The sequence below is a fragment of the Dipodomys ordii genome, unplaced genomic scaffold (genome assembly GCF_000151885.1).
Source record: "Dipodomys ordii isolate 6190 unplaced genomic scaffold, Dord_2.0 Scaffold18, whole genome shotgun sequence".
Classification (NCBI taxonomy): Eukaryota; Metazoa; Chordata; class Mammalia; order Rodentia; family Heteromyidae; genus Dipodomys; species Dipodomys ordii.
The window spans coordinates 20,069,264-20,094,280 of NW_012267234.1; the positions used below are offsets into that span (position 1 = coordinate 20,069,264).

At 63.1% G+C, this 25,017-nt stretch overlaps 1 protein-coding gene across 1 annotated transcript in view; it reads left to right on the top strand.

Moving 5' to 3' along the window:
• The window catches only part of Zfpm1 (zinc finger protein, FOG family member 1), a 43,489-nt gene that overhangs the window by 7,652 nt on the left and 10,820 nt on the right, over positions 1-25,017 (top strand). The window contains exons 4-6 of the mRNA XM_013012720.1: positions 2,582-2,710; positions 5,979-6,119; positions 18,584-18,717. Coding sequence (XP_012868174.1) covers positions 2,582-2,710; positions 5,979-6,119; positions 18,584-18,717 — 404 coding nt within the window. The remainder of the gene's footprint in view (positions 1-2,581; positions 2,711-5,978; positions 6,120-18,583; positions 18,718-25,017) is intronic.

Consider the following 25,017-nt stretch of genomic DNA (forward strand, 5'->3'; position numbering starts at 1 on the left):
GGGGGTCTTTTTCTTCAACCTCTACTGTCCTTTCCCGGCCCAGCTGGCTGCAGAGGCTGCCCCACTCTCCACCAGAAGACCAAGTTTAGGAGGCGCTGCCTCTGGGCCTTGGCGTATGCTGTTCCCAGCCTCGCTGGCAAGCGGCCTTCCTCTCCTGCTGGGCCACGCCTGGGGGCACTGCCGAGGAGGCGTGAGCAGATGGGGGGGTTGAGACAGCTGTGGGAACAGCGAGGCCAAGCGGGGCCCCTGGGGCCTTCCTGCGCCTCTGCCCCGTTCCTGGAGGGGTCCGGAAGAGGAGCCAGGTGTGCCAGGAAGGGGTGGGTGAGGTGGGGCTGGTGGAGAGCCACCGGCACCCTTGTTCCCAGTGACGCCCCCCGGGGGGACAGCAGCAGGAGCGCTGGAGCGCTCTCCTGACCCGACCCCGGGAGCTGCGGGCGGGGCCCTGGTCCTGCCCCAGTAGCAGGAGCTCCGGGAAGAAGCCCCAGCAGCTGGGGACCCGGGAGGGACCAGAAGGGAGAGGGATCGCCCGCCGTGCAGTCTGTCTCCGTAATTCAGTTTAAAGCATGAAAAAGGGAGTTGATGAAATTCCACTATCAGTGCTGAGCCAATATGCAAAATATCTCACCCCCAATCAAATAGCTATTATGTTTCCATTTCCATCCCTGCGTCCGGCTTAATGAGCGGGAGACGGATGGGCGCTTGGGCACCTGCTCCTTGCGATAACCGAGGGGCTGCGCCCAGCACTGTCCTGGCCGCTGGGGACTGCCCTGATGGCAGTGCCTTGACTGTCCCCAGGCAGGTGCACAGCCCTGGACACCAACTTCTGACCTGATGCCAGCTGGGTGGAGGCCCTGGGGCGGCCAGGGGGTCCGAGGCCAAGGCTCTGAGCAGCTTGGGTCCAGACAGGCCTGAAGTGCGTCTCTGTTCAGCCCAGCCTCTGCTCCCTCTGTAAGGACAGGGCCAGAGAGTCGGCCTTACTGGGCCTCCGCTGACTTGGCCATCAAGCGGCTCTGACCCAGGCCTCTTTGTGAGGTGCAGGGCTGTGCGCCAGGGGCCTGCCCATCCTCCACCCCGGCCACACTCTTGCCTCCTCTGGCATCCTGTTGGCTCCCCACTCCACGCTGAGAGCTGATCCAGCTTGGACAGTGCCTCAGTTTCCCCATCTGAGATGGAAAGTGGCAGATGACCTTGCTGGGCTATGTGGGTTAGGGAATTTAGGGAGAAACTCGTGAAGAGCGCAGGTGGACCCGTATCTGGTGGTGCTCAGTCGGCAGCGGTGTCCCTCCACCTCTCAGGCTGGTGGCAGCGCCTGCAGGGCACTCACCACGGGTCTACGTGGGCCATGGTCTGGAAAGCAGGTACTTCCCATTTGTAAGCGAGGAGGCAGCACTGCTGGCCCAGGCTACAGAGCAAGGGCATACACGTGCTGTCTACCACCCGGCCAGCCGCTGGGGTCCCTAAAGGGACAGCTGAGGAACAGCAGTCCTCAGATGCCCCCAACCTGTGGGGTCTGGGGCTCTGGCATCCACCTGACAGACTCCAGCAGGATGGGCGCGTTTACCCAGGGAGCCAGGGTGCCTGGGGCAGGCTTCGCCGTGGCTGGCTGTTGTCTCCCGCATTATCATCACCGCTGTTTTAATTGTGCTGGAACTGAATTAGCAGCATTAGAATAAATCGACACTCAGCCTGGCAGCCTCTTTCTCCACGCTTTGTGCCGTGCACGCCTTTGTTCTCCAGTAAGTGGAGGACCCTCACTCACCCTGGGCTATCTGGGTGTCCGTGGCCCAGCTGGGTGGCACCGCCCCGGGGCTGCTGGGGGCTGTGGTAGAGCTGGGAGGGGTGTCTGGCCACGCCCAGCAATCAGCTCCACCCAGCACCGGTCTGCAAAGGCCACATCCCACCCGTCAGAGCCCCCATCCTCAACAGCCAGCGTGCGATGTGTGGCCTGGAAGTGCCGGCCCTGCCCCGCGGTCCGTGCATGCAGGGTGCTGCCCCCTGAGCCGCTGCAGCTAGCCAGGTGGAAGCTGAGGGTGACCGGAGGTGGAGGCCCCGCTGAGCCTTGGCTCTCCGCTCCTGACGGCATGGATGCGTTGCCCTGGTGTTGGGGATACCCGGCAGATCACCATGGGGCCGCCAACTCTGGGCCGTGGACCAAGTGTCAGGATCCTGGGAACTGGGGTGCTGGGATCCCGTGTAGGGGCCAGGCAGACATGTAGTGTGGGGTTCACAGGTCAAGGAAGCCTACAGCACCCACCCCAGAAGGCCCTGCCCCAGAAGGGCCCCTGGTTGCCCCACATCTTCAGCTGGTGGGCGAGACCCCAGGACTGGGGGCCCAAGCCCTCAGGCCAGCAGGGAGAGAGGAGGGCGGGACCAAGGCTGAGGACCAAGGCCTGGGGAAGGACCCCCATCCACCCGGTGGGCTTAGAGGGAGCCTGACCACCGGCCCCAGTGGGTGGCTGGCCCTGCCCCTGTCTGGCTGCCACCCCTCCCTGGGCACCAGGGTGTGGGGGCGTGGGGCAGGGGTCCAGGAGGGCCCGGCTGATCCCTGGCACTCCTCATGGCTCCTGGCTCCTCTCCACAGGTTCCCTTGGAGACATGGAGCTTGCAGAGGAGGCCCAGGCTGCCGGCAGCGGTCCCACAGAGCCAGAGGCCACGGCACCAGAGCCCAAGACCGCCAAGGAGGCTGAGCCCCCAAGCCCCTGCCGAGCCGGTGAGTGCCCCGCGCATCCTCCCCGGGCCCCCAGGGCCGCAGTGGCTCAGGGGTGTCTGTGCCGTGGCACGCCTGGTCAGCCCAGGCGTCCAGGCCCACAGTTGGGTCTCACCCTCCGAGGACAGCCGGCGGAGGCTGGGCCTTCAGCAGGTGGTCTCAGTGCCCGGCCCTGCGCTGAGGGGGAGACAGGCCCTGACGGACGATCGCTGCTCCACGCGGAGACTGGGGACCTGTGGGCACTGAGTTCACCGTCGAGAGATGGGGTTGCTGAGCACGGCTCACTGCACCACCGTGCCTCCCGCCACACTGCAGGCGGACGGGGCCCAGAGAGGGGAGGTGTCTCCTCAGGGTCACACAGCCCCTGCACACCTGAGCAGGAGTCTGACTCGGGTCTGACTCAGCTTTACTCTTAAACCCGGTCCTCACCTCATGTGGGGGCCCTGCCGAGCACCAGCCCTCGGGGGGCCTTAAGGCCTCAGGAGACCCCAGAGTTCTCCAGAGGCGATGGGGTGGGGGCCAGCATTTCACCGGGCTCCAGACGAGGCCAGAGTCCCGGAGGGACGGTAGTGGTCCTGAGTGGCCTGCGCTCACCTCCACCTGCAGTCCCAGGTGGCCATGGGCTGCCTGCCGCACGCACGACCTAGTGCCCAGCCTGACGACCCTCAGCAGCATCTCACAGGCCGCACGGCCACACCGTCCACACGTGGGGGCGGCGAGCGGGGGCGTGATCCCGAGCGGGGGAGGTGGGCAGAGGCCTCGCGCAGAAGCCCCAAAGGCATTGAGGGGCAGTTCTGCCCTGACACAGTGAGCACAGAGACCCTGCAGGGCCACAGAATGGACAGCGGGAGGTGGACAGAGGAGAATGGAGACTGGGGGTGAGCAGAGGGGGACGGGGGGATGGACTGCAGGGAGCACTGAGGGTGGGCAGGAGGAGGACGGTGAGGTGGACGGGGGGGACAGGGGGGACGGGGACCGTGGGGAGCACTGAGGGTGGGCAGGGGGGAGGACAGTGAGGCGGACGGGGGGCACGGGGACCGTGGGGAGCACTGAGGGTGGGCAGGGGGAGGACGGTGAGGAGGACGGAAGGGGACAGGGGGACGGGGACCGTGGGGAGCACTGAGGGTGGGCAGGGAGGAGGACAGTGAGGCGGACGGGGGGGACGGGGACCGTGGGGAGCACTGAAGGTGGGCAGGGAGGAGGACGGTGAGGCGGACGGGGGGGACGGGGACCGTGGGGAGCACTGAGGGTGGGCAGGGGGAGGACGGTGAGGCGGACGGGGGGGACGGGGACTGTGGGGAGCACTGAGGGTGGGCAGGGGGAGGACGGTGAGGCGGACGGGGGGGACGGGGACCGTGGGGAGCACTGAGGGTGGGCAGGGGGGAGGACGGTGAGGCGGACGGGGGGACGGGGACCATGGGGAGCACTGAGGGTGGGCAGGGGGGAGGACGGTGAGGAGGACGGGGGGGACGGGGGGACGGGGACCGTGGGGAACACTGAGGGTGGGCAGGGGGGAGGACAGTGAGGCGGACGGGGGGAACGGGGACCGTGGGGAGCACTGAGGGTGGGCAGGGGGGAGGACGGTGAGGAGGACGGAAGGGGACAGGGGGACGGGGACCGTGGGGAGCACTGAGGGTGGGCAGGGAGGAGGACGGTGAGGAGGACGGGGGGACGGGGACCATGGGGAGCACTGAGAGTGGGCAGGGGGGAGGACGGTGAGGAGGACGGGGGGGACGGGGACCGTGGGGAGCACTTGAGGGTGGGCAGGGAGGAGGACGGTGAGGAGGATGGGGGGACAGGGGGACGGGGACCATGGGGAGCACTGAGGGTGGGCAGGGAGGAGGACAGTGAGGAGGATGGAAGGGGAAGGGGACCGTGGGGAGCACTGAGGGTGGGCAGGGAGGAGGACGGTGAGGAGGACGGGGGGGACGGGGACCGTGGGGAGCACTGAGGGTGGGCAGGGAGGAGGACGGTGAGGAGGACGGGGGGGACAGGGACCGTGGGGAGCACTGAGGGTGGGCAGGGAGGAGGACGGTGAGGAGGACGGAAGGGGACGGAGGGACGGGGACTGTGGGGAGCACTGAGGGTGGGCAGGGAGGAGGACGGAGGGCCCAGCAGATGTGGACAGCCTTGAACTGGAGCATGGCTCTGCCCCAGCACCCCACTGCCTGGCGACAAACTCGGAGCCCGCCTGCTCCGTCCCCAGCCCAGGCCCCTGGCTGGCCCTTTCCCTTTCCCAGAATGAACCGGGGCCAGGGCTGTGTGGCCGGCGGGTGGCGGGCCCTGTGCGTCCCCTGGGGCCCGTGGTCAGTATACACACTGCCAGGTGGTCCAGGTGGAGTGTAGCCACGGCCCCTGAGCCCTGCTCCTCACGCTCCAGGCCTTGCGTCCGAGGCTGCCCAGCGCTGTGGCGTGGGGGGCCGCGAGCGGAGCCGCCTAGGGCTTATCTCCTTCACCATCAACATTATTAGGTGCGGGCTAATGGAGGCCGGGGCAGGCCAGGACTGCCAAAGGGCAAGTGGCTGGCTGCTGGTGGACTTTGACCCAGTGGCTTCCCTGGGAGCTGGGTCCTTTATCTGATTTGGGAGCTGGGGCTGCATAGGGGGGGCAGGTGGGGCCAGGGAACAAGCTGAAAAAACAGCCAGGCCTGCACCTGGCACCAGCTGCGGTGATCGCCCCGCGATGGTGCGATAAGCCGCGCGGCGCAGCAGCGCGTATCTGCGCTCAGGCGGGTCCGGCGCGGCTCCCGCGCAGAGGCTGGAGCTCAAATGCCAGCCACTTTGATTTATAGCCAAAAATAATAGGACTTTTATACTGTGTGATTGATTTATTTGATGTTAATCACAGCCTTATCTCGGGTATTAATAATCTGCCCGGCATGTGACGTCACCAAGGGGCTTTATGGGCGCGCATCGATCGGGGGCTGTGGTGGTTATCAGCCCCACTCGGAAGGCAAATATGCCCTTTGGGCTGGAATTGGGTGCGGGGCCTGGCAGAGGGGCCCAGCTGCTGTGCGTCCAGCCGGCGGGAGGCAGTGCGGGCCGCGGGCCTGGCACCTGGTCAGGACCCCGCTCACTCTTCCGAGGGGACGGTCACCACACTACGGTTCACCGGGGCCGAGGGGGCTCCAGAGGGACACAGCCATGTCGTCCCCATGCTCCCCGGTCAGCCAGCCACAAGGGCGGTGACTCGGGGCCTGCTCACTTACCCTGTTTCCCTCCGCCCACAGGGGCCCAGTCAGCAGTGTGTGATGGTCTTTTCCTTTCTGCAGAGGTGAGTCCTCCCCGAGGGGCAGCACCCCCCACCCCCCCAGGAGGCTCTGAGGAGACGGAGGGACAGGAGCCGGACAGGAGACCCCAGGAGCAGGAGGAAGAGGAGGAGGCGGCCGCAGCCAGTCCCTGGAGTGGGCCAGGTAACCAGGCAGGCAGGCAGTGCAGCCTTCGGGGCCTGCGGAAGCTGAGCCGTCCTGTGCTCCTTGGAGACTGGCTGTGTTTAGAGATGGTCGCTAGTGTGCCTGTGCCTAGAGCAAGGTCCAGGCAGAATCACCGCAGGACTCCTGGGAGACAGGATCTGATCTGGCTGGGAAGGGAGTGCGCTGAGCGGGCCTGGGGGCGTGTCTGCAGCCGCCAGTCCTGAGGCCGGCTAGCTAGCGGCAGGCAGGTCAGGGTGTGAATTCTGAGCCGGGCAGTGCCCAGGGTTGGACTCAGGCCTGTGCTGACAGGACTCAGCCCCCTCGGGGGCGGCAAGCTCCATCCGAGGTAGAAGTCGGGTTGGCACCACGCTGCCCATCAGGCCAGGGCCAGGGAGCGTCCCTGGGGCAGCTTGTGCTCTGGCCATGTCACTGGCCAGGCAGCTGCAGCTCCCCAGGCCCTGCCCCCACCCCCACTGTGTTGAGCCCCATCACCTGTGAAGGGAGGGGGAGCGGGGAGCGAGCAGCGGCTGTCCCTCCATTCCTAACTAAGAGATGACGCCTGCCACGCAGGAGGTGGGCGAGGCATTTGGGCTGCTGTGCCAGGCAGGTGGGTGCGCAGAGCGGGCCTTGGTTGAGTGCCTGCTGTGCGGGAGGCCGGCAGCTCTCCAGTGCTGTGGCTAGCGTCAGGGGGCTTCCTGCCTGTGGGAAGGCCTGCCTTGCTGAGGGGGTGGGAAGGCTCTGCGGAGCAGCAAAGGGCCCCGTCCTTCCTCTGGGGACCCCGGGCACCAGTGGACAACCGCCGCGTGGTGTTTTGAGAGCAAGTGGATCCATAGTCCCCGTCACTTACGTGACCCAGTAACCATCAGGACGGAGATCCCGAGCCATGGGAAGCAAGGCCGCCTGAGAAGGGTGGCCTGGCACGGAAGGGCCGCGTGGCCAGCGCCGGTGGGGACCCCCTGCTGCGTGCAGTGCGGTGGGCACTGAGGGTCCTTCCCCACACCAGTGACAGGCAGGGAGGGTCCCTGGTGAGCTGGCAGAGACACGCGCAGAGCGGAGTCCTCCCCTCCCCCCGCAGCCTCACAGCCAGGCAGGCATGGCCAGGGACCGGGTGGGACAGGGGCTGTCTGTGTCCACACCAATGACTTCATCAGCTCCGTCTGTTCGTTTCCCCAGCAGGAGGGGTGGTGAGCAGGCTGCAGTGGGCACCTCTTCAGCCCAGACCCCCAGTGGGCCTCAGCTCCAGTTCACAGGAAGCATGCCTGCGGGAGCTGGTGGGGAGGACCACTGTGGTCCTGAAGGGGCCAGGGGTGGCTGCCGGGCGGGCGGGCAGCACAGAGCGGCCCCTCGGCAGCCCCGCTGCGTGAGCAGGGGTGAGGCTGGGGGCTGGCGGAGGGCCCCAGCTTGCAGGGGTGAGTCCAGTGCTGGCTGGGGGCTCCTGAGTATCGGGAGGGTCTGTCACACCAGGCCCCCTCCCCCACGTGCACCTCACACCCTCATTTCTAGGAGAAGCAAAACTCCCGCCCAGCCCCTGCGAGGAGCCAGGCCCGCGCGGCTGTGGCTGCAGCTCTTCCTGTGCTATTTGCATCCTTGAGGGCGAGGAGGGGCCGTCGGTACCCACAGATAGGGATTTCTGTGCGGTGGGCAGAGATGGGCTGATAAGGGGCCTCTGGCCAACCGCCGGGTGGCCGCTGTCTATCAGGCCCCACACAGGCCACACGGATCGCCTGGTGGGAAGCAGGGAGGCCCGGCGGCCGCTTATCGCCGGAGGCCGCCCATGCAGCGATGGGGCAGCAGGTCCCCATGGGCTTGGGGACCTCGGGCAGTGCCCAGTCTGGTGCCTGGCTTGGTAGCAAGGACACAGCAGGGGCCCAGCCACCTTCACACTGCTGCGCCACCCTGCCTCTCCTGCACCCCCTCTTCACACCCCATCCCCAGCTCCATCCTGCACCCTCTCTTCACATTCCATCCACAGCTCTGGGCCTGCACCCCCTCTTCACACCCCATCCCCAGCTCCATCCTGCACCCCCTCTTTACACCCCATCCTCAGATCCATCCTGCACCCCCTCTTCACACCCCATCCCCAGCTCCACGCCTGTACCCCCTCTTCACAACCAATCCTCAGATCCATCCTGCACCCCCTCTTCACACCCCATCCCCAGCTCCATCCTGCACCCCCTCTTCACACCCCATCCCCAGCTCCATCCTGCATCCCCTCGTCACACTCCATCCCTAGCTCTGGGCCTGCACCCCTTCTTCACACTCCATCCCTAGCTCCAGGCCTGCACCCCCTCTTCACACTCCATCCCCAGCTCCATCCTGCACCCCCTCTTCATACCTCAGAGACAGAAGCCCAGGCCCTAGAACCCAGCTCTGCTGTGCAACCTAACGGTTCACATCCACAGGGCTGACCAGCCCCTGTGACCCAGCCTGGTGTGGTCAGGCTGCAGAGGCACAGGCCCCGGCTGTCCAGCTCAGGTGGGGGAGACGTAGAAAAATGGGGTGCAGGCCCCTAGCTGTCCAGCTAAGGTGGGGAGGGACACAGAGGTCAGAGAGAAAGAGACAGAGAGGTTTTTATGTTGTCCACTGGGGGCAACTTGGGGCCTAGGACTCTGTCCTGGGGCCACTGTTGACTGGGAGCCAACCCGCCCGTCAGGACCCTGAGGTGTCGGGAGGGAGGGCTGGCCACTCCCAGGCAGACACTGCAGACACTGCCGGCTCACAGAGGGAATGCCCAAATGTCAAGGTCGGGTTTGAGAGACAGGAAGGACAGCCCCAGAGAACCCCCAGCCCCCATCTCAGCCAAGCGTGGCTTGCAGTGCTCAGGAAAGCAGCTAGCATGGGCAAAGGGCCTGGGGTTTCAGGGCATGGTTGACAACCCTGGAGGCTAGGGTGGGCGTAGGTAGGGAGACAGGCGAGGGCCCCAGACGATTAGTTTGGGCTCAGTGCTTAGAATCTGAGGAAGGGCCTCCCAATCTTTGTGGGGGTTTTGTTGCTGTTTGTGATGCTAGGGGTATAACCCAGGGCCTGTGCCAACTAGGCGAGTGCTCCGCTGCTGAGCAAGGCCTGCACTCGAATCTCGGTTGTAGAATGAAGGGCTGCGGGGAGGGCATTGAGCAGCTGTCTTCAGAGGATCGTCAGGTGAGGGCCTCCAGAGGTCTGTCCACCGCTCCTTGCTGGACGCCAGCCAGGGGTGGGGGTGAGGGGCTCCCCTCCAGGGGTTGGTGAGGGCACAGGCTGGTTATCCGGGCTGTGCCCACCTGACCGATCTCACGGGCCCAGGGTTTCTGCACAAACCTCAAGTCTGTTATCGGGCAGCGGCGGCTGAAGCAGGACGGCCGTGCTGATGGACAGCCAGGGAGATGGGCCGATAGCCGGCCTCGGTCCCCTCCTCCCAGCCCCCGTCGCCGGCCTGTGTGGGTGGGAAAAATCATTTCAGCTATTTTGTGTTATCGTGGGGCCTGGCGCAGCAGGCGATAGGCCTATTTGTCTTAGATTATCAGGCGGGGGAGGGGCGCTGGTGATGGCAGGGGTCAGCCTGGGGTCAGTGCCAGAGCACAGCTTGGAAGCTGGCTCCGGAGCCACCCCCTCCGGTGTCCCCAGCTCCAAGCCTTCTGGTCAGGTCCCTCGGGTCACTGAAGCCCCGGGGCCCAAGCCTGCTGCCCCTTCCCCTGCCTGCCTATCAGTAAAGGGGCAGAAGGCCCAGCATGGCATGTTCTTCTCTGTGCTTGCCCAGTGCCCCGGCTCCCTCGGAGCTGAGAAAGGCCAGGCACTTCTGCCCAGAGTGTGCGGTGGGTCTCCAGCCCAGGGGTAGGAGGCAGAGGAGGCAGAGGCTGAGGACAGCACCCCTACAACAAGGCCACGTCAGAGCTGAGCCCCAGCGGGGTGAAGCCCTGGCCGTGAGGAGCGAGCGAGCGAGTGAGCAAGTGGCAGCTTCCGAGAGCAGCAGAGGCCCAGGCCGAGCTCACAGCCTGGCTGGCCAAGAGCAAGGGACCTGCCCTGCGGGGCTTGTGGCCGGCCGATGGTTGTCTTGGAATGGGGTTGGGAGGCACAGGCTTGGGTCAGCAGGGGCCACAGGCAGCCAGCTGACAGGTAGGAGTGTTGGCTGCCCAGAGATGCCCGCCATCCACACGCGTATCGGCCCTGGCTCCGTGAAGGCCACCTCCTCCGCTAGCCCTACCCTTGACTGTAACTAGGTCTCAGCCTGCAACAACCGCGGGAGGTGTGCAGCTCTCCCGCAAGACCTCCTGGCCCTCCGCCCCCTCACCCACCTCCATCACTAATGCCCGCCCTCTTGTAGAGCCTGGGAAGGCTGCGTGGGCAGGAGGCTAGACGCTGTCCTTAGCAGAGTGGAGGTGAGGTCAGGGAGTCTCTAGAAGTGCACAGTGGGGTCTGTGCCTGGGGTTTATACTGGGCCCCGTGGGTGAAGGCAGCCGTGGAGGCTGGTGAGCGGCAGCTCCGTACCAGGGGCAGGATCTACCTGCTGCTGTGGATGATGCTGAGGAGCCCAGCATGAGGCCAGGAAAGGTCATGATGGAGGCTGGAGCCAGGTTACAGATGTGGACACTGAGGCGGGTGGGCAGGTGGGCACAGTGGCACAGGACCAACCAAGGGACTCTCACTGGGCACCACATGAGCCAAGCGTGGACATCAGGACTCCGGTGGGGAGCGTGGCGGGAACAGGGCGGAGGGGCGCCCCGCCTGCTACCCGCCGCTCGTGGCCCGCTAACCTCACCCCCTTCCGGGCGCTGCTATCTGTGACCAGGGCAGCCTATCTCAGCCGCAAGCCCTAATCAAGCCTACTTCCTCCCCCGCCCTCCCACCCAGCTTCCTGCCCAGCCAGCGTCCCCCATGGCCAGCCCAGACATCAGCAGGGCGGTCCTCAGACTGCCTGGGGATGCTCGGCTGCCACTTTCCAGAAGCTTCCCTCCCAGGCCTGGCTGTGTGGTTAGAGCATGCCATTTCATCCAAGCCCGCGGTTACCTCAATACAACGGGCACAGACGTGTCTGGAAGACCCAGGGCGCTGGGCTGGCTCTGGGCTGGCGCTGGCCTGGCACTGGGCTGGCGCTGGCCTGGCACTGGCCTGGCACTGGCCTGGCGCTGGGCTGGGGCTGGCCTGGTACTGGGCTGGCGCTGGGCTGGCCCTGGGCTGGCTCTGGGCTGGCGCTGGCCTGGCACTGGCCTGGCACTGGCCTGGCGCTGGGCTGGGGATGGCCTGGTACTGGGCTGGCCCTGGGCTGGCGCTGGGCTGGCTCTGGGCTGGCGCTGGGCTGGGGATGGCCTGGTACTGGGCTGGCCCTGGGCTGGCGCTGGGCTGGCTCTGGGCTGGTGCTGGGCTGGCCCTGGGCTGGCGCTGGGCTGGCGCTGGACTGGCACTGGGACTGGCCTGGGGCTGGGCTGGGGCTGGGCTGGCACTGGCCTGGCACTGGGCTGGGGCTGGGCTGGCGCTGGCCTGGCGCTGGGCTGGGGCTGGGCTGGCTCTGGGCAGCAACATTGGCAGGAGGCACAGCCACAGTGCATGTCCAGCCCTGCCCCCTCCCTGGTGGTGCCTTGTTCCCCGCCCCCGCGCACCACCCTTGCTTGGGGCTGCTGGGTCCCTTGTCTGTGGAGGGGGGCTGGGACAGTCTAGGCCAGTGGGGACAGGGCAGGGCAGGGACGGGCAGTGGGCATGTGTGTGCCACAAGCCTGGGGCGGCACGGAGCGTGGGTGCAGGGGTCCCAGCGCCCCTTGGCCTCCTCTCCTGCCTGGCGAGCCCCAGGGTCCTCGGTGCTGTGTCACACGGCTCCCTCCTCTCTCCTGGTCCATCTCCCTTACTCCCTTCCCCAGGGGGGAAACTGAGGCACTGTGCTCAGTCTTAGGGGCATTGTCCTTGTGACTGACAATGACATTTGTCGGGCCAGCCCAGCTCCAGGGACTGCACTCCAAACCATGAGTGACCGCGGCTGGGAGTCCAGCCCGCCCGGGCTGAATCATGCAAACGAGGACCTGAAGCCCCTGCCCCCGCCCCACCTCCAGGGTGGGGACCAGAGCCAGGGCCCGAAGCCCCCCTGGACTCAGCGCCAGAGCTCCTTGAGAGCGTGCCTGCGACCACTGCGGCTCCTTATTTATTTATTTATTACTCCTCTATCTCTGTGCATAACTTTTTATTTCCTCGCCGCGTTTTTCCATTACGGTGGCCATGGACACTGCTGATAAGATCGGTCCCCAGAGATGGGACAAAGGGGCTGCTGTCGGCTGGAGGGCTGGTCATATCCTGCGTGAGAGGGCCGAGGCCTGAGATGAGGAAGATGTTATCACTGGGCTTATTGTCTGGGGGGGGGGCTCTGCCTGCTGGCCAGCCCCTACTAGGCCTTCAGGCCCCCGAGCCACCACCTCAGGCTCACCCCTCAGTTCCCAGAGCTTTGGGGTCCCATTGGCCAGCGCCAAGGGGGTGCAGAGGGACCTGCTGACCGCATGCTGCCTAGCTGCTTGAAGCCTAAGCAGGAATTCACCATAGCGCTTTAGGAGTTTATTCCCAAAAATCACACGTGGGCACTTTGAGGCAGTGTAGAGGACCGCCGTCCTGGCAAGACCTCGGGGCTTTTTCTTCTCTTACAAAACTTCTACAGAAATGATCCCAAAAGAAACACACTCTGGGCTGGGAAGGTGGCTCAGTGGTATAGTGCTTGTCTAGCATGCATGAAACCCTAGGTTCCATTCCTCAGTACCACATACACAGAAAAACCCAGAAATGGTGATGTGGCTCAAGAGGAAGAGTGCTAGCCTTAAGCACAGAGAGGCTCGGGGACAGCACCCAGGCCCTGAGTTCAAGCTCCAGACAAAAAAAAAAAAAAAAAAAAAGCCCCAGTAGCTCACACCTGTGATCCTAGCTGTTCAGGAGGCTGAGGTCTGAGGATCATGGTTCAAAGCCAGCCCAGGCAGAAAAGTCTGTGAGACTCTTGTCTCCAATAAACCACTAGAAAACTGGAAGTGGCGCTGTGGCTCACGTGGTAGAGTGCTAGCCTTGAGCTGAAGAGCTGAGGATAGCGCCCAGGCCCAGAGTTCAAGCCCCACGGCCAAACCAAAAAAAATAAATAAATAAACCATATTCCACAGGCATCGGAGGCCTCCACACCCCCGGTGGGCTGTGGGTGGACCGTCATTCTGCACACCCCTCCCTTTGTGATTCTGCCCAAATCCTCCATACCCCACTCAGGCTGACACCAGCAGGAGGCCACCCAGCTGGAAGGTTCTGGTGGAGCACTGCACCCTGGGACGGGCTGAGACAGGCTGGCAGAGCCAGCAGCTGGCGGTGCTCTCCAGGGCGCATGGGGAGCCTCAGGGCTCCCAAGCAGGACAGACCTGGGCTGCCTCAGGAACAGCCTGCCCAGCCCTGCCCTGGAGGCCTCCCTCCCTCGGCCCTCCCTGCGGGTCTGGCTCCTGCCACTCATACACCCTGGGGCCTCCACCTCCCCACCGGGCAAAGCCCTCATTGTGGTGGGCCAGTGGGACTACATGCAAAGGGCAGAGCGGAGCTGTCTGCCCTGAATGGCTGCAGTATCCCTCCCTGCCGCCAAGTCCCTAATGCTCGGGGGTGACCGGCCTGCCCGGTGCCTCTGCCGCCCCCTAGGGGTGGGAGTGAAGGCTGGCCAGCAGTAGAACAGCTTCCCCCTGCTTTGCCTTTGGCCACTGCCCTCCTTTCTATCCTGACCATGGAAGCAGATGGTGGTCCCAGAGGCCAGTGAGTAGAGACAAAGCTGCCAGTGCCTGGGGCTGAGCCATCGTCAGGCAGATGAATGGACCCTCAGCAAGCCAGGCTTGTGGACGGACGGATGGGGGCTAGGCTGAGAAGCGTGCCCACCTCTGGGGGAAAGCCTGTGCTCCCAGCCCAGGAGGCTGGGATGGCAGGGACCCCAGCTCCCAGGCCTCTTATCCCAGACGGGGGACGGGGGGGACGGAGGAGGGGGGGCCTCTGGCTGTGCTGAGGGGAAGGCTAGAGCCCTAGCACGGCCCTTTGAGAAGCTAGCTTTTTGGATCTGTAGCTCTTTAGTTCCTTTGGGAAGATACCATAAAGAGAAGAAAAGGACCCCTTGCCTGGAACGGGTACTCGGGCCCCACTGCCCATCCCGGGGCCCCTCTTTTTTTTTTTTTTTGGTCGGTTGTGGGGCTTGAACTCTGGGCCTGGGAGCTGTCCCTCAGCTCTTCAGCTCAAGGCAAGCACTCTAACACTTGAACCACAGTGCCACTTCCGGTTTTCTAGTGGTTTATTGGAGATAAGAGTCTCACAGACTTTCCTTGCCCGGGCTGGCTTTGAATTGTGATCCTCAGTGGCTAGAATGACAGGTGTGAGCCACCAGAGCCCGGCTCAGGGGCCCCTCTTGTTGGTGCAGCTGTTTGTGCCCATAAGAGGCCGTGTTGCACCCCAGCAGTGGTAAAACAGACAGGCCTCACACTGCGACCTCCTCCAAGATCTGACCCGAGCTCAGAAGAGGCCGGTCTGCGGCCCAGCACCGTTCCCGCCGCCGCCTGCTGGGCCTCGGTCACACGGAGGCCAAGGCCTGCCCTGTCCCCAGGACAGGCCGCTGGGCCCACAGAGTGAGGGGCCCCATAGTTCCCAGGCCAGGGCGCAGGCCTGCCCTCCACGGCCTGCTCGTCCCAGGCGGAATCGCTCTGCCATCAGCCGGGGCCAGGGTTCAGCCGATAAAGATGCTGTTGCGTAAAAAAAATCAATACTGGCTAGCGGTGGCCAGGCGGCGGCTGAGCGGTAGCAAGGCACTACCCTTCTGCCCACATGCAGCTGGGTTCTGACCACAGGTGCCTCCAGGCTCAAGTCCAGCTTCAGGCGGCCCAGACATAGACCGAGCTCACCCCTTCCTTATGGGCGGTGGTGCCCCGACCCAGGGCCACCCTCGGGAGGTGGCTGGGCCTGAGGGAGAGGCTGGAGCCTACAGAGCAGGAGCGGCCAGGGCCCGGAGGGGGCCTGGAATAGAGAACTCAGCTCCTGCCAGCAACTACCCCCGAGAGCCAAGCCAGAGCAGGCTCAGGGAGGGGGCTCTGGGCTGGAGGCCTCCAGATGGCCTCTGACCACACAGGAAGTGGAAATCTTCACACAGGGAGGCTCGGGCTCTGCACCGACTACGCCAGCCCTGAAGGGCTTTCTGAGGGGTCCTGGCCAGCAGAAGCTGCAGCCAGGCGGGCCTGTGAGTCTGCCCAGGGTGGTGGGAAGGGTAGCTGGAGGCCTGGGCCGGCTCCTCATCTCTGGCACCACTCCAGGGTGCCTCAGCATGGCTTGACACACAGCTGCCCCGTGTGCAGGTTCCGAGCCGGCATTGTCTGCGGAGCCATGGCTGGCTGTTCAGCAGCGGCAGCAGCATCCACAGCCCAGCCAGAGCCCCGGCTCTCAGCCACGCTGGGCCTGATTCATGCCCCAGAGAGTTTTCTGGAACTTCAGCCTGGGCCTTCCTCCCCTCCCCCTTCCTCCTTTTTCTTTCCTTTTCTGTGGCTTTTATCAAAGGCAAACAACAGGATCCCTGAGATAGGACCGCTCCCCACCTGGTCTGCTGGCGCTGCAGGGCAGGGCCGGGCCGGGCAGGAGTGATGAGCCGATTAGATTAGTGGGTGCTGGTAGTAACAGGTGGGCACCCATGTGCCAGCCCCAGAGCCCACCATTCAGGACGAGGGTTCGTGGTCCCCGCCATTCACACACACAGCCCGGCCCCTTTGGGGGTGGGGTGACTGGCCGAGGAGGGGCCCACTCACAGTCTCCCGAGACTGAGCTGTCAGCCAGCTGCTGCGGCCAGGTCGGGAGGCTGAGGTCCAAGGACCAAAGTGGGCAGTGCCTTGACTTGGGCACCAGGCAGCCAGGACAGAGCCCTGAACTCCCCACCAGGAGGGAGCTCAGAGTCTGGTCTTGGCAGAAGGGCCTCGCCATGGCCTGGCCACCGTGCTCCAGCTCTCCAGGCCTCCTTCACGCCCAGGCACAGAAGAGGCCTGGCAGGGTTGGAGCAGGGTTTCACCGCAGAGGGAGTCCACCCTCCCACCCTGGGGCCCAGGAGGAGGCAACCACCTGAAACCGCGTGGGCACCCCACATGCAGCCAGTGGAGAGTTAGTGCCTGCTTCTGCAGCTGGGTAAACAGGCTCCGCGGGCACCCAGACATCAGGACAGAGGCAGGGCCTGGTGTGGGCCTGTGGGTTCCAGACCTGAGTTTTGTGGCCAGAGCTACCACCATCTCTCAGTAAGGCCCCAGCTGGTGAACAGAGCCCAGACGGGCAGTGCCCGGCCCTGCCTGTCCCTAGGGGATATCACCCAGGCCACAAGATCTGGTGGTGTCCAGAGCCCGGAACCCTGCAGTTCCTCAACCCCAGCACGTGTGTTCTTGAAAGGATGCATGTGGGTTTGTCTGAAGCAGTCCCGTCCCAGTGCTGGGACTATGGTTCCTGCAGGAGCTCCGCCTCGGTCTCATGGGGAAACTGAGACCAGAACCAGAGCGTCAGCATGGCCCCTCACACCTCGCCTGGCAAAAACGTGCGGAGGTGCTGGCCGCGGCGGCTGTCCACCCGTCACCTCGTACCCTCTCCGCCTGAGCCCTGGGAGGCACTGGCCGCCATAGGCAGCCTCCTCGCACCTCTCCTGTCCCCCCATTTTGTGTCCCGCTGGGCATGTGACCGCTGGGTACTAGCTCCACCTTAACACCTGCTTGCCCTGTTTGGGCCACACGGGTTGGAGCAGGAGTGGCACTCATTTCTCTGAGCAGGGAATGGTAAGCATTGCACGGCTGCCGTGGCCACTGGCACTGGGACTGGAGTACACCGGGCACAAACCACTGTGCTCCCCTCCCGGCCCAGGCCTCACCAGGCCCCAAATCCACCCTCAGGAGGCATCTTCCAAGAGGGCCATCCTGGACCAAGGAGGCAGGTTGTCATGGTAACCACAGTGTCAGCCCTGCCCCTCAGGTCTCTGCCACCCCCCTCAACATTACGTTTATCGAGGGCCAGCCCTCCCTCTGGCGGTGTGTGATACCCAAAGGATGGGCGGCCACTTGGGAAACACCAACCATGCTCTTATCTGGACGTCGGGTCCACAGCCTGATCTCTGATTAGGGTGGGGGCTGTTTGCCTGCAGGTAGGCGGGGTGCAGTCTCTGCCTGCCTCCCACAAGTCTGAGAGAGCTGGCGCTCAGAGCTGTCCATGGACGGGACTGCCCCTGCCCCTGCCTTCAGGGTGGCCAGACCCTGTCCCATGAAAATGCTCCCAGTGCTGAAAGATGGGGGGAAGTGGCTTGGCCACTTAGTTCCGTATCTTCTGGGGTCCGGGTACACCTCAGGAGCTGTGTATGTAGGGAATGTCCCTGTTCCTAGAAGAGGAACAGGCGCCAAGCCTACGTGGCTCAGGGCTCCCGCTGGGGTCCAGGCCGCACTGCCTGCAGCTCCTCCACCTCCCTGAGGATGGCTCCTGCCCACCCTGGTAGCCAGCTGCCTGCCAAGCTCTGTAGGGCAGGGCAGGAGGGAAGCTGGTAGGACTGTGGGCCAGCCGTGTCCTGAGTGGGCTGGCCTGGTCCCGTGGCCATGACCACTGCACAGCCTACCTTTTTTCTCTTCCCCCACCGGGGCTGATAAAGGGCCGCAGGGCCTTCTCGGCCTCTAGTCCTGGTCCACTGCCACCTTATCTGCCCTGGTGAAGACAAAGGCCCGGTTAAAATGTCTCTGAAGGGCCTCCTGGCGTATTTACACGTTATCTCTGCCATTAGGCGGACAGTTATCTGATAATCGCGCCCATTAAGGCCGCAGCCTGCTCGGTGGGGCTCCAGGAAATAGGGCCGCCGCCGCGTTCCAGCCAGGGGACCAGGCCAGGCCACGTGAGGCCTCGTGGGCCGCGGCCCTGGCGGTGAGGCCAGAGTGGCACACCTTTGCTGGGCAGAGGGTGTGCGGCCACGGAGGCACCTCCCCGAGGGAGTGGCCGCCACTGACCTGCTGTCCAACGAGGAGGAAGGCAGATGCTAGCCACGCAAGTGAGGTCCTGCAGCCAGCACCACAAATCAGCAAACCGGCAAACACTGGATGGGTTTAGGGACCCTGAAAATCCAGGATGGCCTCATCTCAAGATCCGCATTTATCCACACCTTCGGAGACCTTGTTCCACACAGGTCACATTCATGGGGCTCAGGCAGACCACAAGGTCACCGGCGTGGGATGCAGGTAGATCACACAGGTCACAGTGTGTCATATGACTATCGTCCCTCCACTACACACCACCCTGCAGACAGTGCCCAGGGCCTTCTCAAAGCCCATTGTCAGGCTGCCCACCCACACCAACCCCTCATGCGGTCTCTCCAGTCCAGGGACCCCGGGACCCCCTACCATCGCCCGCTCAGACCCCCCTCTCCCTCTGCCCCTCTCCTGGCGGCTCCGGTGGTGCCAGAGCTCCTGACGTCCATGGGCCTCCTCAGTCACCTGGCTGAGCCCTCACCCAGCCCTGTCTCTCCACAGAGGACCTGGAGCTGGAGCTGCGGGACGGGCGGAGGTGCGTGCGGGCCCGACTCAGCCTGGCTGAGGGCCTGTCCTGGGGCCCATTCCAGGGGACCATCCAGACCAGAGCCGCATCCCCCGGGCAGACAGAAGAGGTAAGAGGGCCAGGCCCTTGCCCTCTGTGGCATCTGCCCTTTGGCCCCTCAGGCCAGGAGCATTGGCTGCTTTGTGCCGAGGCAGCCAGGAGATGGGGACCCCGGGGCCTGGAGGGCGGGTAGGCCCCTGGAGTGGTGGGACAGGTCCTTCAGGCTGCTGGAAGGGACCGACCGTGGCCTCCAGTGGGGGTGGGTGGAGGGGTGAGGCAGGTGCTATGCAGGGCAGCGTGCCGGGCTGCTCTTGCCCTCACCTTGGGGTGGAGGGAGGCTGAGCAGGGCGTTTGCATCAGCGTTCGCATCCCGGACACTGTGGGCTGCCGGGGGGGGGGGGGAGGGCCGTGCCTGCCCTGCCCTGCTGAGACCTTTGAGGCCGGGACAGATGCTGTGGGTGCCATGGCCAGAGTGGCTCCTCTCCCTGTGGCACCCCTGCCTGGGCAGGGCCCTCCCATGGCTGCCCGGGACGGGCTCTGCTGCGGGGCCCACGCTGGCTTTATGTCAGAGGCCCCTCTGTTTAGGGCAGGTTCCTCATTGACTTGGAAAAGAGCACCAGTGTGTAGAGGGCAGCGAGCCTGGACCAGGGCGGTGGTGGGGAGGGGCAATGGGAAGGGGCAGTGGGGGGGGGCGTGGTCCAGGCAGGCAAGGGGCAGCGTTGCTTACCCATGGCGACAGTCCAGCAGCGCCCTGCGCCCTGGAGCTGCACCCACCGCCTGAACTCCCCTGTCCTGATGTGTTCAGACGTGGCTTGACCCTGGGCGTACTGGCTGGCTGGTGCCATGTGCTACCGAGTCTCGGTCCTGAGGGTGTAGAGCAGCCTTCGGGGCGCCCCGGGGCAAGAATGGGGCTGCCTGAGGTGGGCCCCCCCACACCTGCTTGGAAGCTGCCCGCAGGTGGGTGTCCCCAGCCCCGGGACCCTGTGCCTGCCCCGCCTGCCTGGGTGGTGGTGCCTGTCTGATGTGGGAAAGCTCCGGAGCTGGCATGCGCAGCGCCGTGGAGGCCGACAGGCCATAGGTGAGACGGAGGAGGCTGGCCCAGGCCCCGCGTGCCCACCGCCATGCCGAGGCTCTGGGTAGCACTGGGCCCGGACCACTTCCCACTCCAAGCTCAGGCAGGCCTCCGCTTACTCTGAGCCTGGATTTCTCCACCTTTGGGACCTTCGGCTGGACTAAGGAGCCAGTGGCTGCCTTTGGATACAAGCCTGCAGACCCTCCCGCCTCCCTGCAGGGGAGAGAGACGGGCTGGCTGGGCACAGTAAATGAGATAAACCCTCAGTGGTGTCTGGCCCTGGGCATGCCCAGTGGGCACTGTGCCCAGCGGCTCTAAGGAGGAAGACCCTTGGCCTGGGCCCAGACAGGGACATCAGAAGGGCAGCAGAAGGCCGCCATGTGGGATGGACGCCAGGTCTGCAGGGAGTGCATGCGCCGATGTCACGGAGGCAGGCAGGCCGCCGTGGCTTTTGTGAGGTTTTCTGGTTAGAAGGTGGACTCTGGGGGCAGCAGGAGCTGTGCGGCTCCCAGCTCTGGCTTCTCAGCGTGCTGCCCCCTGACCATGTGTAGTGATGGCACGGGCAGGCGTGGCGGAGAGCCAGACGGGTCCTCGCCCATCCCTGCTTCTCGTCTCTGTCCCGCCGTGCCCTCCGCCCCGTGCGGCACGCGCCTCACCCGGCCTCCCTGCCCTGCGGGAGGAAACCACTGCCCCCGTTCCCGGCTCTACCTGGGCGTCAGTGGCTCACGCCTGTCATCCTACCTACTCAGGAGGCTGAGATCTGAGGATCACGGTTCAAAAGCAGCCTGGGAAGGGAAGCCTCAGACTCCCAACTAACAAAATAGTTGGAAGTAGAGCTATGGCTCAAAGGTTAGAGCGCCAGGCTCTGTGCAAAAGCCAAGCAGAGGTGGAGACAGTCGTTGAGTTGGGGGACATGGAGCCCATGGTGCCTTCCTACAGGGCTGAGGGCCATCCTCTTGAAGCCCACCCCTAAGGGACCCTCTCCTGCTCAGGGGCACAGGTCAGGGGTCAGCCAAGGGAGGTGGCACAGGATAGAAGCACTGCCCATCCCCACCCCGCATCAAGCCTAAGAGGGGGCCAGGAAAGCAGTCTGAGGAGCCTAAGGTCTCCCACCCCAGAGAGAAGCAGTAGCTTCCTGCCTGCCTCCCTTCTATCTTACCAGAATTCAGCCTTGATTAACCCTTATCTTCCCAGCAAGCCGCTATCTCTGCCTTGGCGCCGAGCGTCCAGACATACTGTGCAGATGATTGATTTCTGAAAGATAGGCACGTCTTTCCGATACTTCGTTTATTGTCTAAATATTTTTGCTAACATTCAGCGGCCCTTATCGAGCTGGACTGATGGGCCCCATCTTCCCCTTACTGCGTGAGGAAGACATCGCCTGTGTGACCAGGCTTCCTCTTCTCCCTGAGACGTGGCTTTTTTTTTTTTTTTTCTGCTTATGTGATGCTGAGGAATGGAACCCAGGGCCTCAGGCATGCAAGGCAAGCGCTCTACCACTGAGCCACCTTCCGAGCCCTCCCTGAGACGTGGGAGTGCAGTGAGCAGGGATGTGGAGTGGAGGACCTTCCTGCTCGCGGGAGGGACTTGAGCACAGTGGGTGTGAAGTGGAAGACCCTTCGTGGTCTCACCCAGTCTCGGGGCCTGGGCTGGGCACTGTGAGGTTAGGATGGGGGGGCCCAGGCAGGACCTCGGGCTGGGCACTGTGAGGTTAGGATGGGGGGCCCAGGCAGGACCTCGGGCTGGGCACTGTGAGGTTAGGATGGGGGGGCCTCAGGCAGGACCTCGGACTGGACACTGTGAGGTTAGGATGGGGGAGCACCCCAGGCAGGACCTCGGGCTGGGCACTATGAGGTTAGGATGGGGGGGCACCCCAAGCAGGACCTCGGGCTGGGCACTGTGAGGTTAGGATGGGGGGGCCCAGGCAGGACCTCGGGCTGGGCACTGTGAGGTTAGGATGGGGGGGCCCAGGCAGGACCTCGGGCTGGACACTGTGAGGTTAGGATGGGGGGCACCCCAAGCAGGACCTCAGGCTGGGCACTGTGAGGTTAGGATGGGGGGGCCCAGGCAGGACCTCGGACTGGACACTGTGAGGTTAGGATGGGGGGCCCAGGCAGGACCTCGGGCTGGGCACTGTGAGGTTAGGATGGGGGGCACCCCAGGCAGGACCTCGGGCTGGGCACTGTGAGGTTAGGATGGGGGGCCCCAGGCAGGACCTCGGGCTGGGCACTGTGAGGTTAGGATGGGGGGGCACCCCAGGCAGGACCTCGGGCTGGGCACTGTGAGGTTAGGATGGGGGGGGGCCCAGGCAGGACCTCGGGCTGGGCATCCAGGATTGGCACACAGGAAGGAAGCCAAGTGACATGGCCCTGAGGGACCACTGGGCATTCTTGATCTGGTGCTGATTTGCTGAGCTTTCTACCACTGCAGAACCAGGAGTTGCAGAAGAGGCTCCTTTGGGGCCAGGCCCAACCAGCTGCAAAGTTAGACACAGAAGAAACAGTGCTAAGGAGTGGGTAGGTGGATGAGTGATGAATAGATGGGTGGATGAGCGGATGGAAGGACAAACATGAGCACACACATTGCCTGAGTGGATAGAGCAATGTGGGTGGATGATGGGTAGTGGATGGATGGATGGATGGATAAACGGACAGAAGACTGGATAGAAGAAAGATGGAAGGATGAGTGGGTTGGCAATAGATGAGTGCATGGACAGACAAACAGTTGGATGGTAGTTGGGGTGGACAGATGATAGATGGGCGGACACAGATGCGTGGATGGGTAGGGATACAAGTAGGTGGATGGCTGAACGCATGGATGCAGCAATGTGGGTGGATGGATGGATGGATAATTAAGTACACGGGTGGTGGACAGATTGATGGGTAGGTGGTGCATGGATAGACGGGTGATGGATGAGTAGGTGGATGGATGGGTAAGTGGGTGAATGGTAGTGAATAGTTGGATGGGTTGCATAGGTGGATGGATGGATAAGCCTGTGGGTGGATACGTGAGTGGGTACATGGCTGATGGCCAAGAGAACAGATGAATGAATGCTCTGGGCGGTGTGTGGGCGGATGGTGCTCATTAGTAGAGAGGGCACGTGGAATCTTGGGTGGGTGGGTGGGTGGGTGGATGATGGACAGAAGTAGGAGAGTGGACATGTGGATTCCTAGGTGGGTTTGTGAGTTATCTGCGCTCCCAGTCTTGTCAGATGGGTATGTGGTGAATGGATGGGTAGGTGAACAGGTGGTGATGAACAATCAAACAATTCCTTCGCTCCAGCCTCGCTCTGCTGTCCAGTGTCCTGCGCAGTTCACTTGCTTTAGCCACGAGCGCACTCTGAGGTCTGTGGGGCCAGGCGGGGCCCTGGCTGCCACGCAGGCCAAAGGCCCCTGCTGCGTACCGAATGGGACCACGGGAGCCCAACGTATGCACGGCTTCCAGGGGTGGATGTGGAGTGGCCATCCCAAAATGGCCAAGACTCCCACCTGGGCATAACCTGGGGCCAGGCCGGGGACGCGGGAGGAGCCCCAAAGGCCGGCACGGGGAACTGCCCCGGGAAGGCGCTCCGAGGCCAGCGCTGGCCAGTGCCCAGGCTCCCGTTAGCTTCACCTGTGTCTCTTGGCCATAGATAAAAATTCAGAAGGGACAGAGGTACCCAGGAAAGGCTTCCTCCTCCAGACCCCCAGGCAGCCGCCCTGCCCATGTTCCAGTAACTTCTGGGGCACCCAGCCCGGGTCTGCCCGCGGCTCACGGACTTGCTGTGGTTCTGGTCCACGTCCCTCCTTCTCACATTCACCACACCTGCACCGCATCACTGAACATCTCGCTGCTCTTACCAGCCTAGTGCTAGCCTGCTCGTCCCCTGCAGCCTTCCAGTCCTGACCACATGGTGCTGAGCTTGGTGTCCCAGACACCGGGCCTGGCTTTCGCCACGCAGCCAGAGCCTCACCATGCCTCCTGGAGAGCACGTTCCTGAATGTGCCCATAATTTTTTCTAGGTCCATCCACTTCCCTGCAAATGACATGACACTCTCTCTAACGGGTAAGACTCCATTCTCTATTTGTACCACATTTTATTCATCCGCTCATCTGGGCTGGTTCCGTAACTTGGCTGTTGTGAATAGTGCAGCAGTGGACATGGGTGTGCACGTGGCTTTATGGCATCCTGATTTGTGATGTTCTGGGTAGATGCTCAAGAGTATGGCTGGGGTGCAGGGAAGTTCTGTTGTCTGGGGAACCTCCAAACAGTCTTCTAGAGTGGTTGTAGTTTATATTCCCACCAACAGTGCACTAGGGTTCGTTCCTCTTTCCCACATCCCCGCCAGCATTTGTTGTTCAAATCCTCCATACTGGCCCTATACTAGATAAAATGGAACCTCTGTTTTGTTTTGATTTGTATTTCCCTTTTGGCCAGGGATGTTGGGCTTGTCCTCACCTGTCTATCTGCCGTTCTTACTTTTTTTTCTTTCTTTCTCTTTCTTTATTTCTTTCTTCTTTTTGTTGTTGTTGGTCGTGGGGCTTGAACTCTGGGCCTGAGCACTGTCCCTCATCTGCTCTTCAGCTCAAGGTGAGTGCTCTACCCCTTGAGCCACAGTGCCACTTCCAGTTTTCGAGTGGCTTATTGGAGATAAGAGTCTCACGGACTTTTCTGTCCAGGCTGGCTTTGAATCGTGATCCTCAGATCTCAGCCTCTCAGCTCAGGTGTGAGCCACCAGCGCCCGGCTCTGTTCTTACTTCTGATGAAAAGTCTCTCTCAAGCTCCTCGGCCCATTTATTGATTGGTTTAGTTTTGTTGGAGAAGGGGAGTCAATGTTTTAGTTCCTTGTATATTTTGGATATTAGAACTTTGTTGAATGGATTGTTGGCTGTCGTTTTAGCTTACTATGTCTGTTGTTGTGCAAAAACGTTTTAGCCTGATGCAATCCTGTTGGTTGACTCTCCCTCCAATTTGCTGAGCCTCCTGGAACTCTTCTCAGAAAGTTCTGCCTACATCAATTCTGACGTTTCTCAGGGTTTATGGTCTGAGGTTGAGGTCTCCCATGCATTTTGAGTTGACATTTGTGCAAGGTGACAGGCAGGGAACCAATTCATCTTCTATCCATCAGCACCATTTGTGCAAGGTGACAGGCAGGGATCCAATTCACCTTCTGTTCATCAGCACCATTTGTTGAGGAGGCTGTCTTTTCCCAACATGCATTTCCAACTCCCCTGTAAAACACCAGTTGACTCTAAGTATACTGGTTTATTCTAGGCAAAGACCCTTCCTGAGCGCAGCCGTGTGTGTGTGTGTGTGTG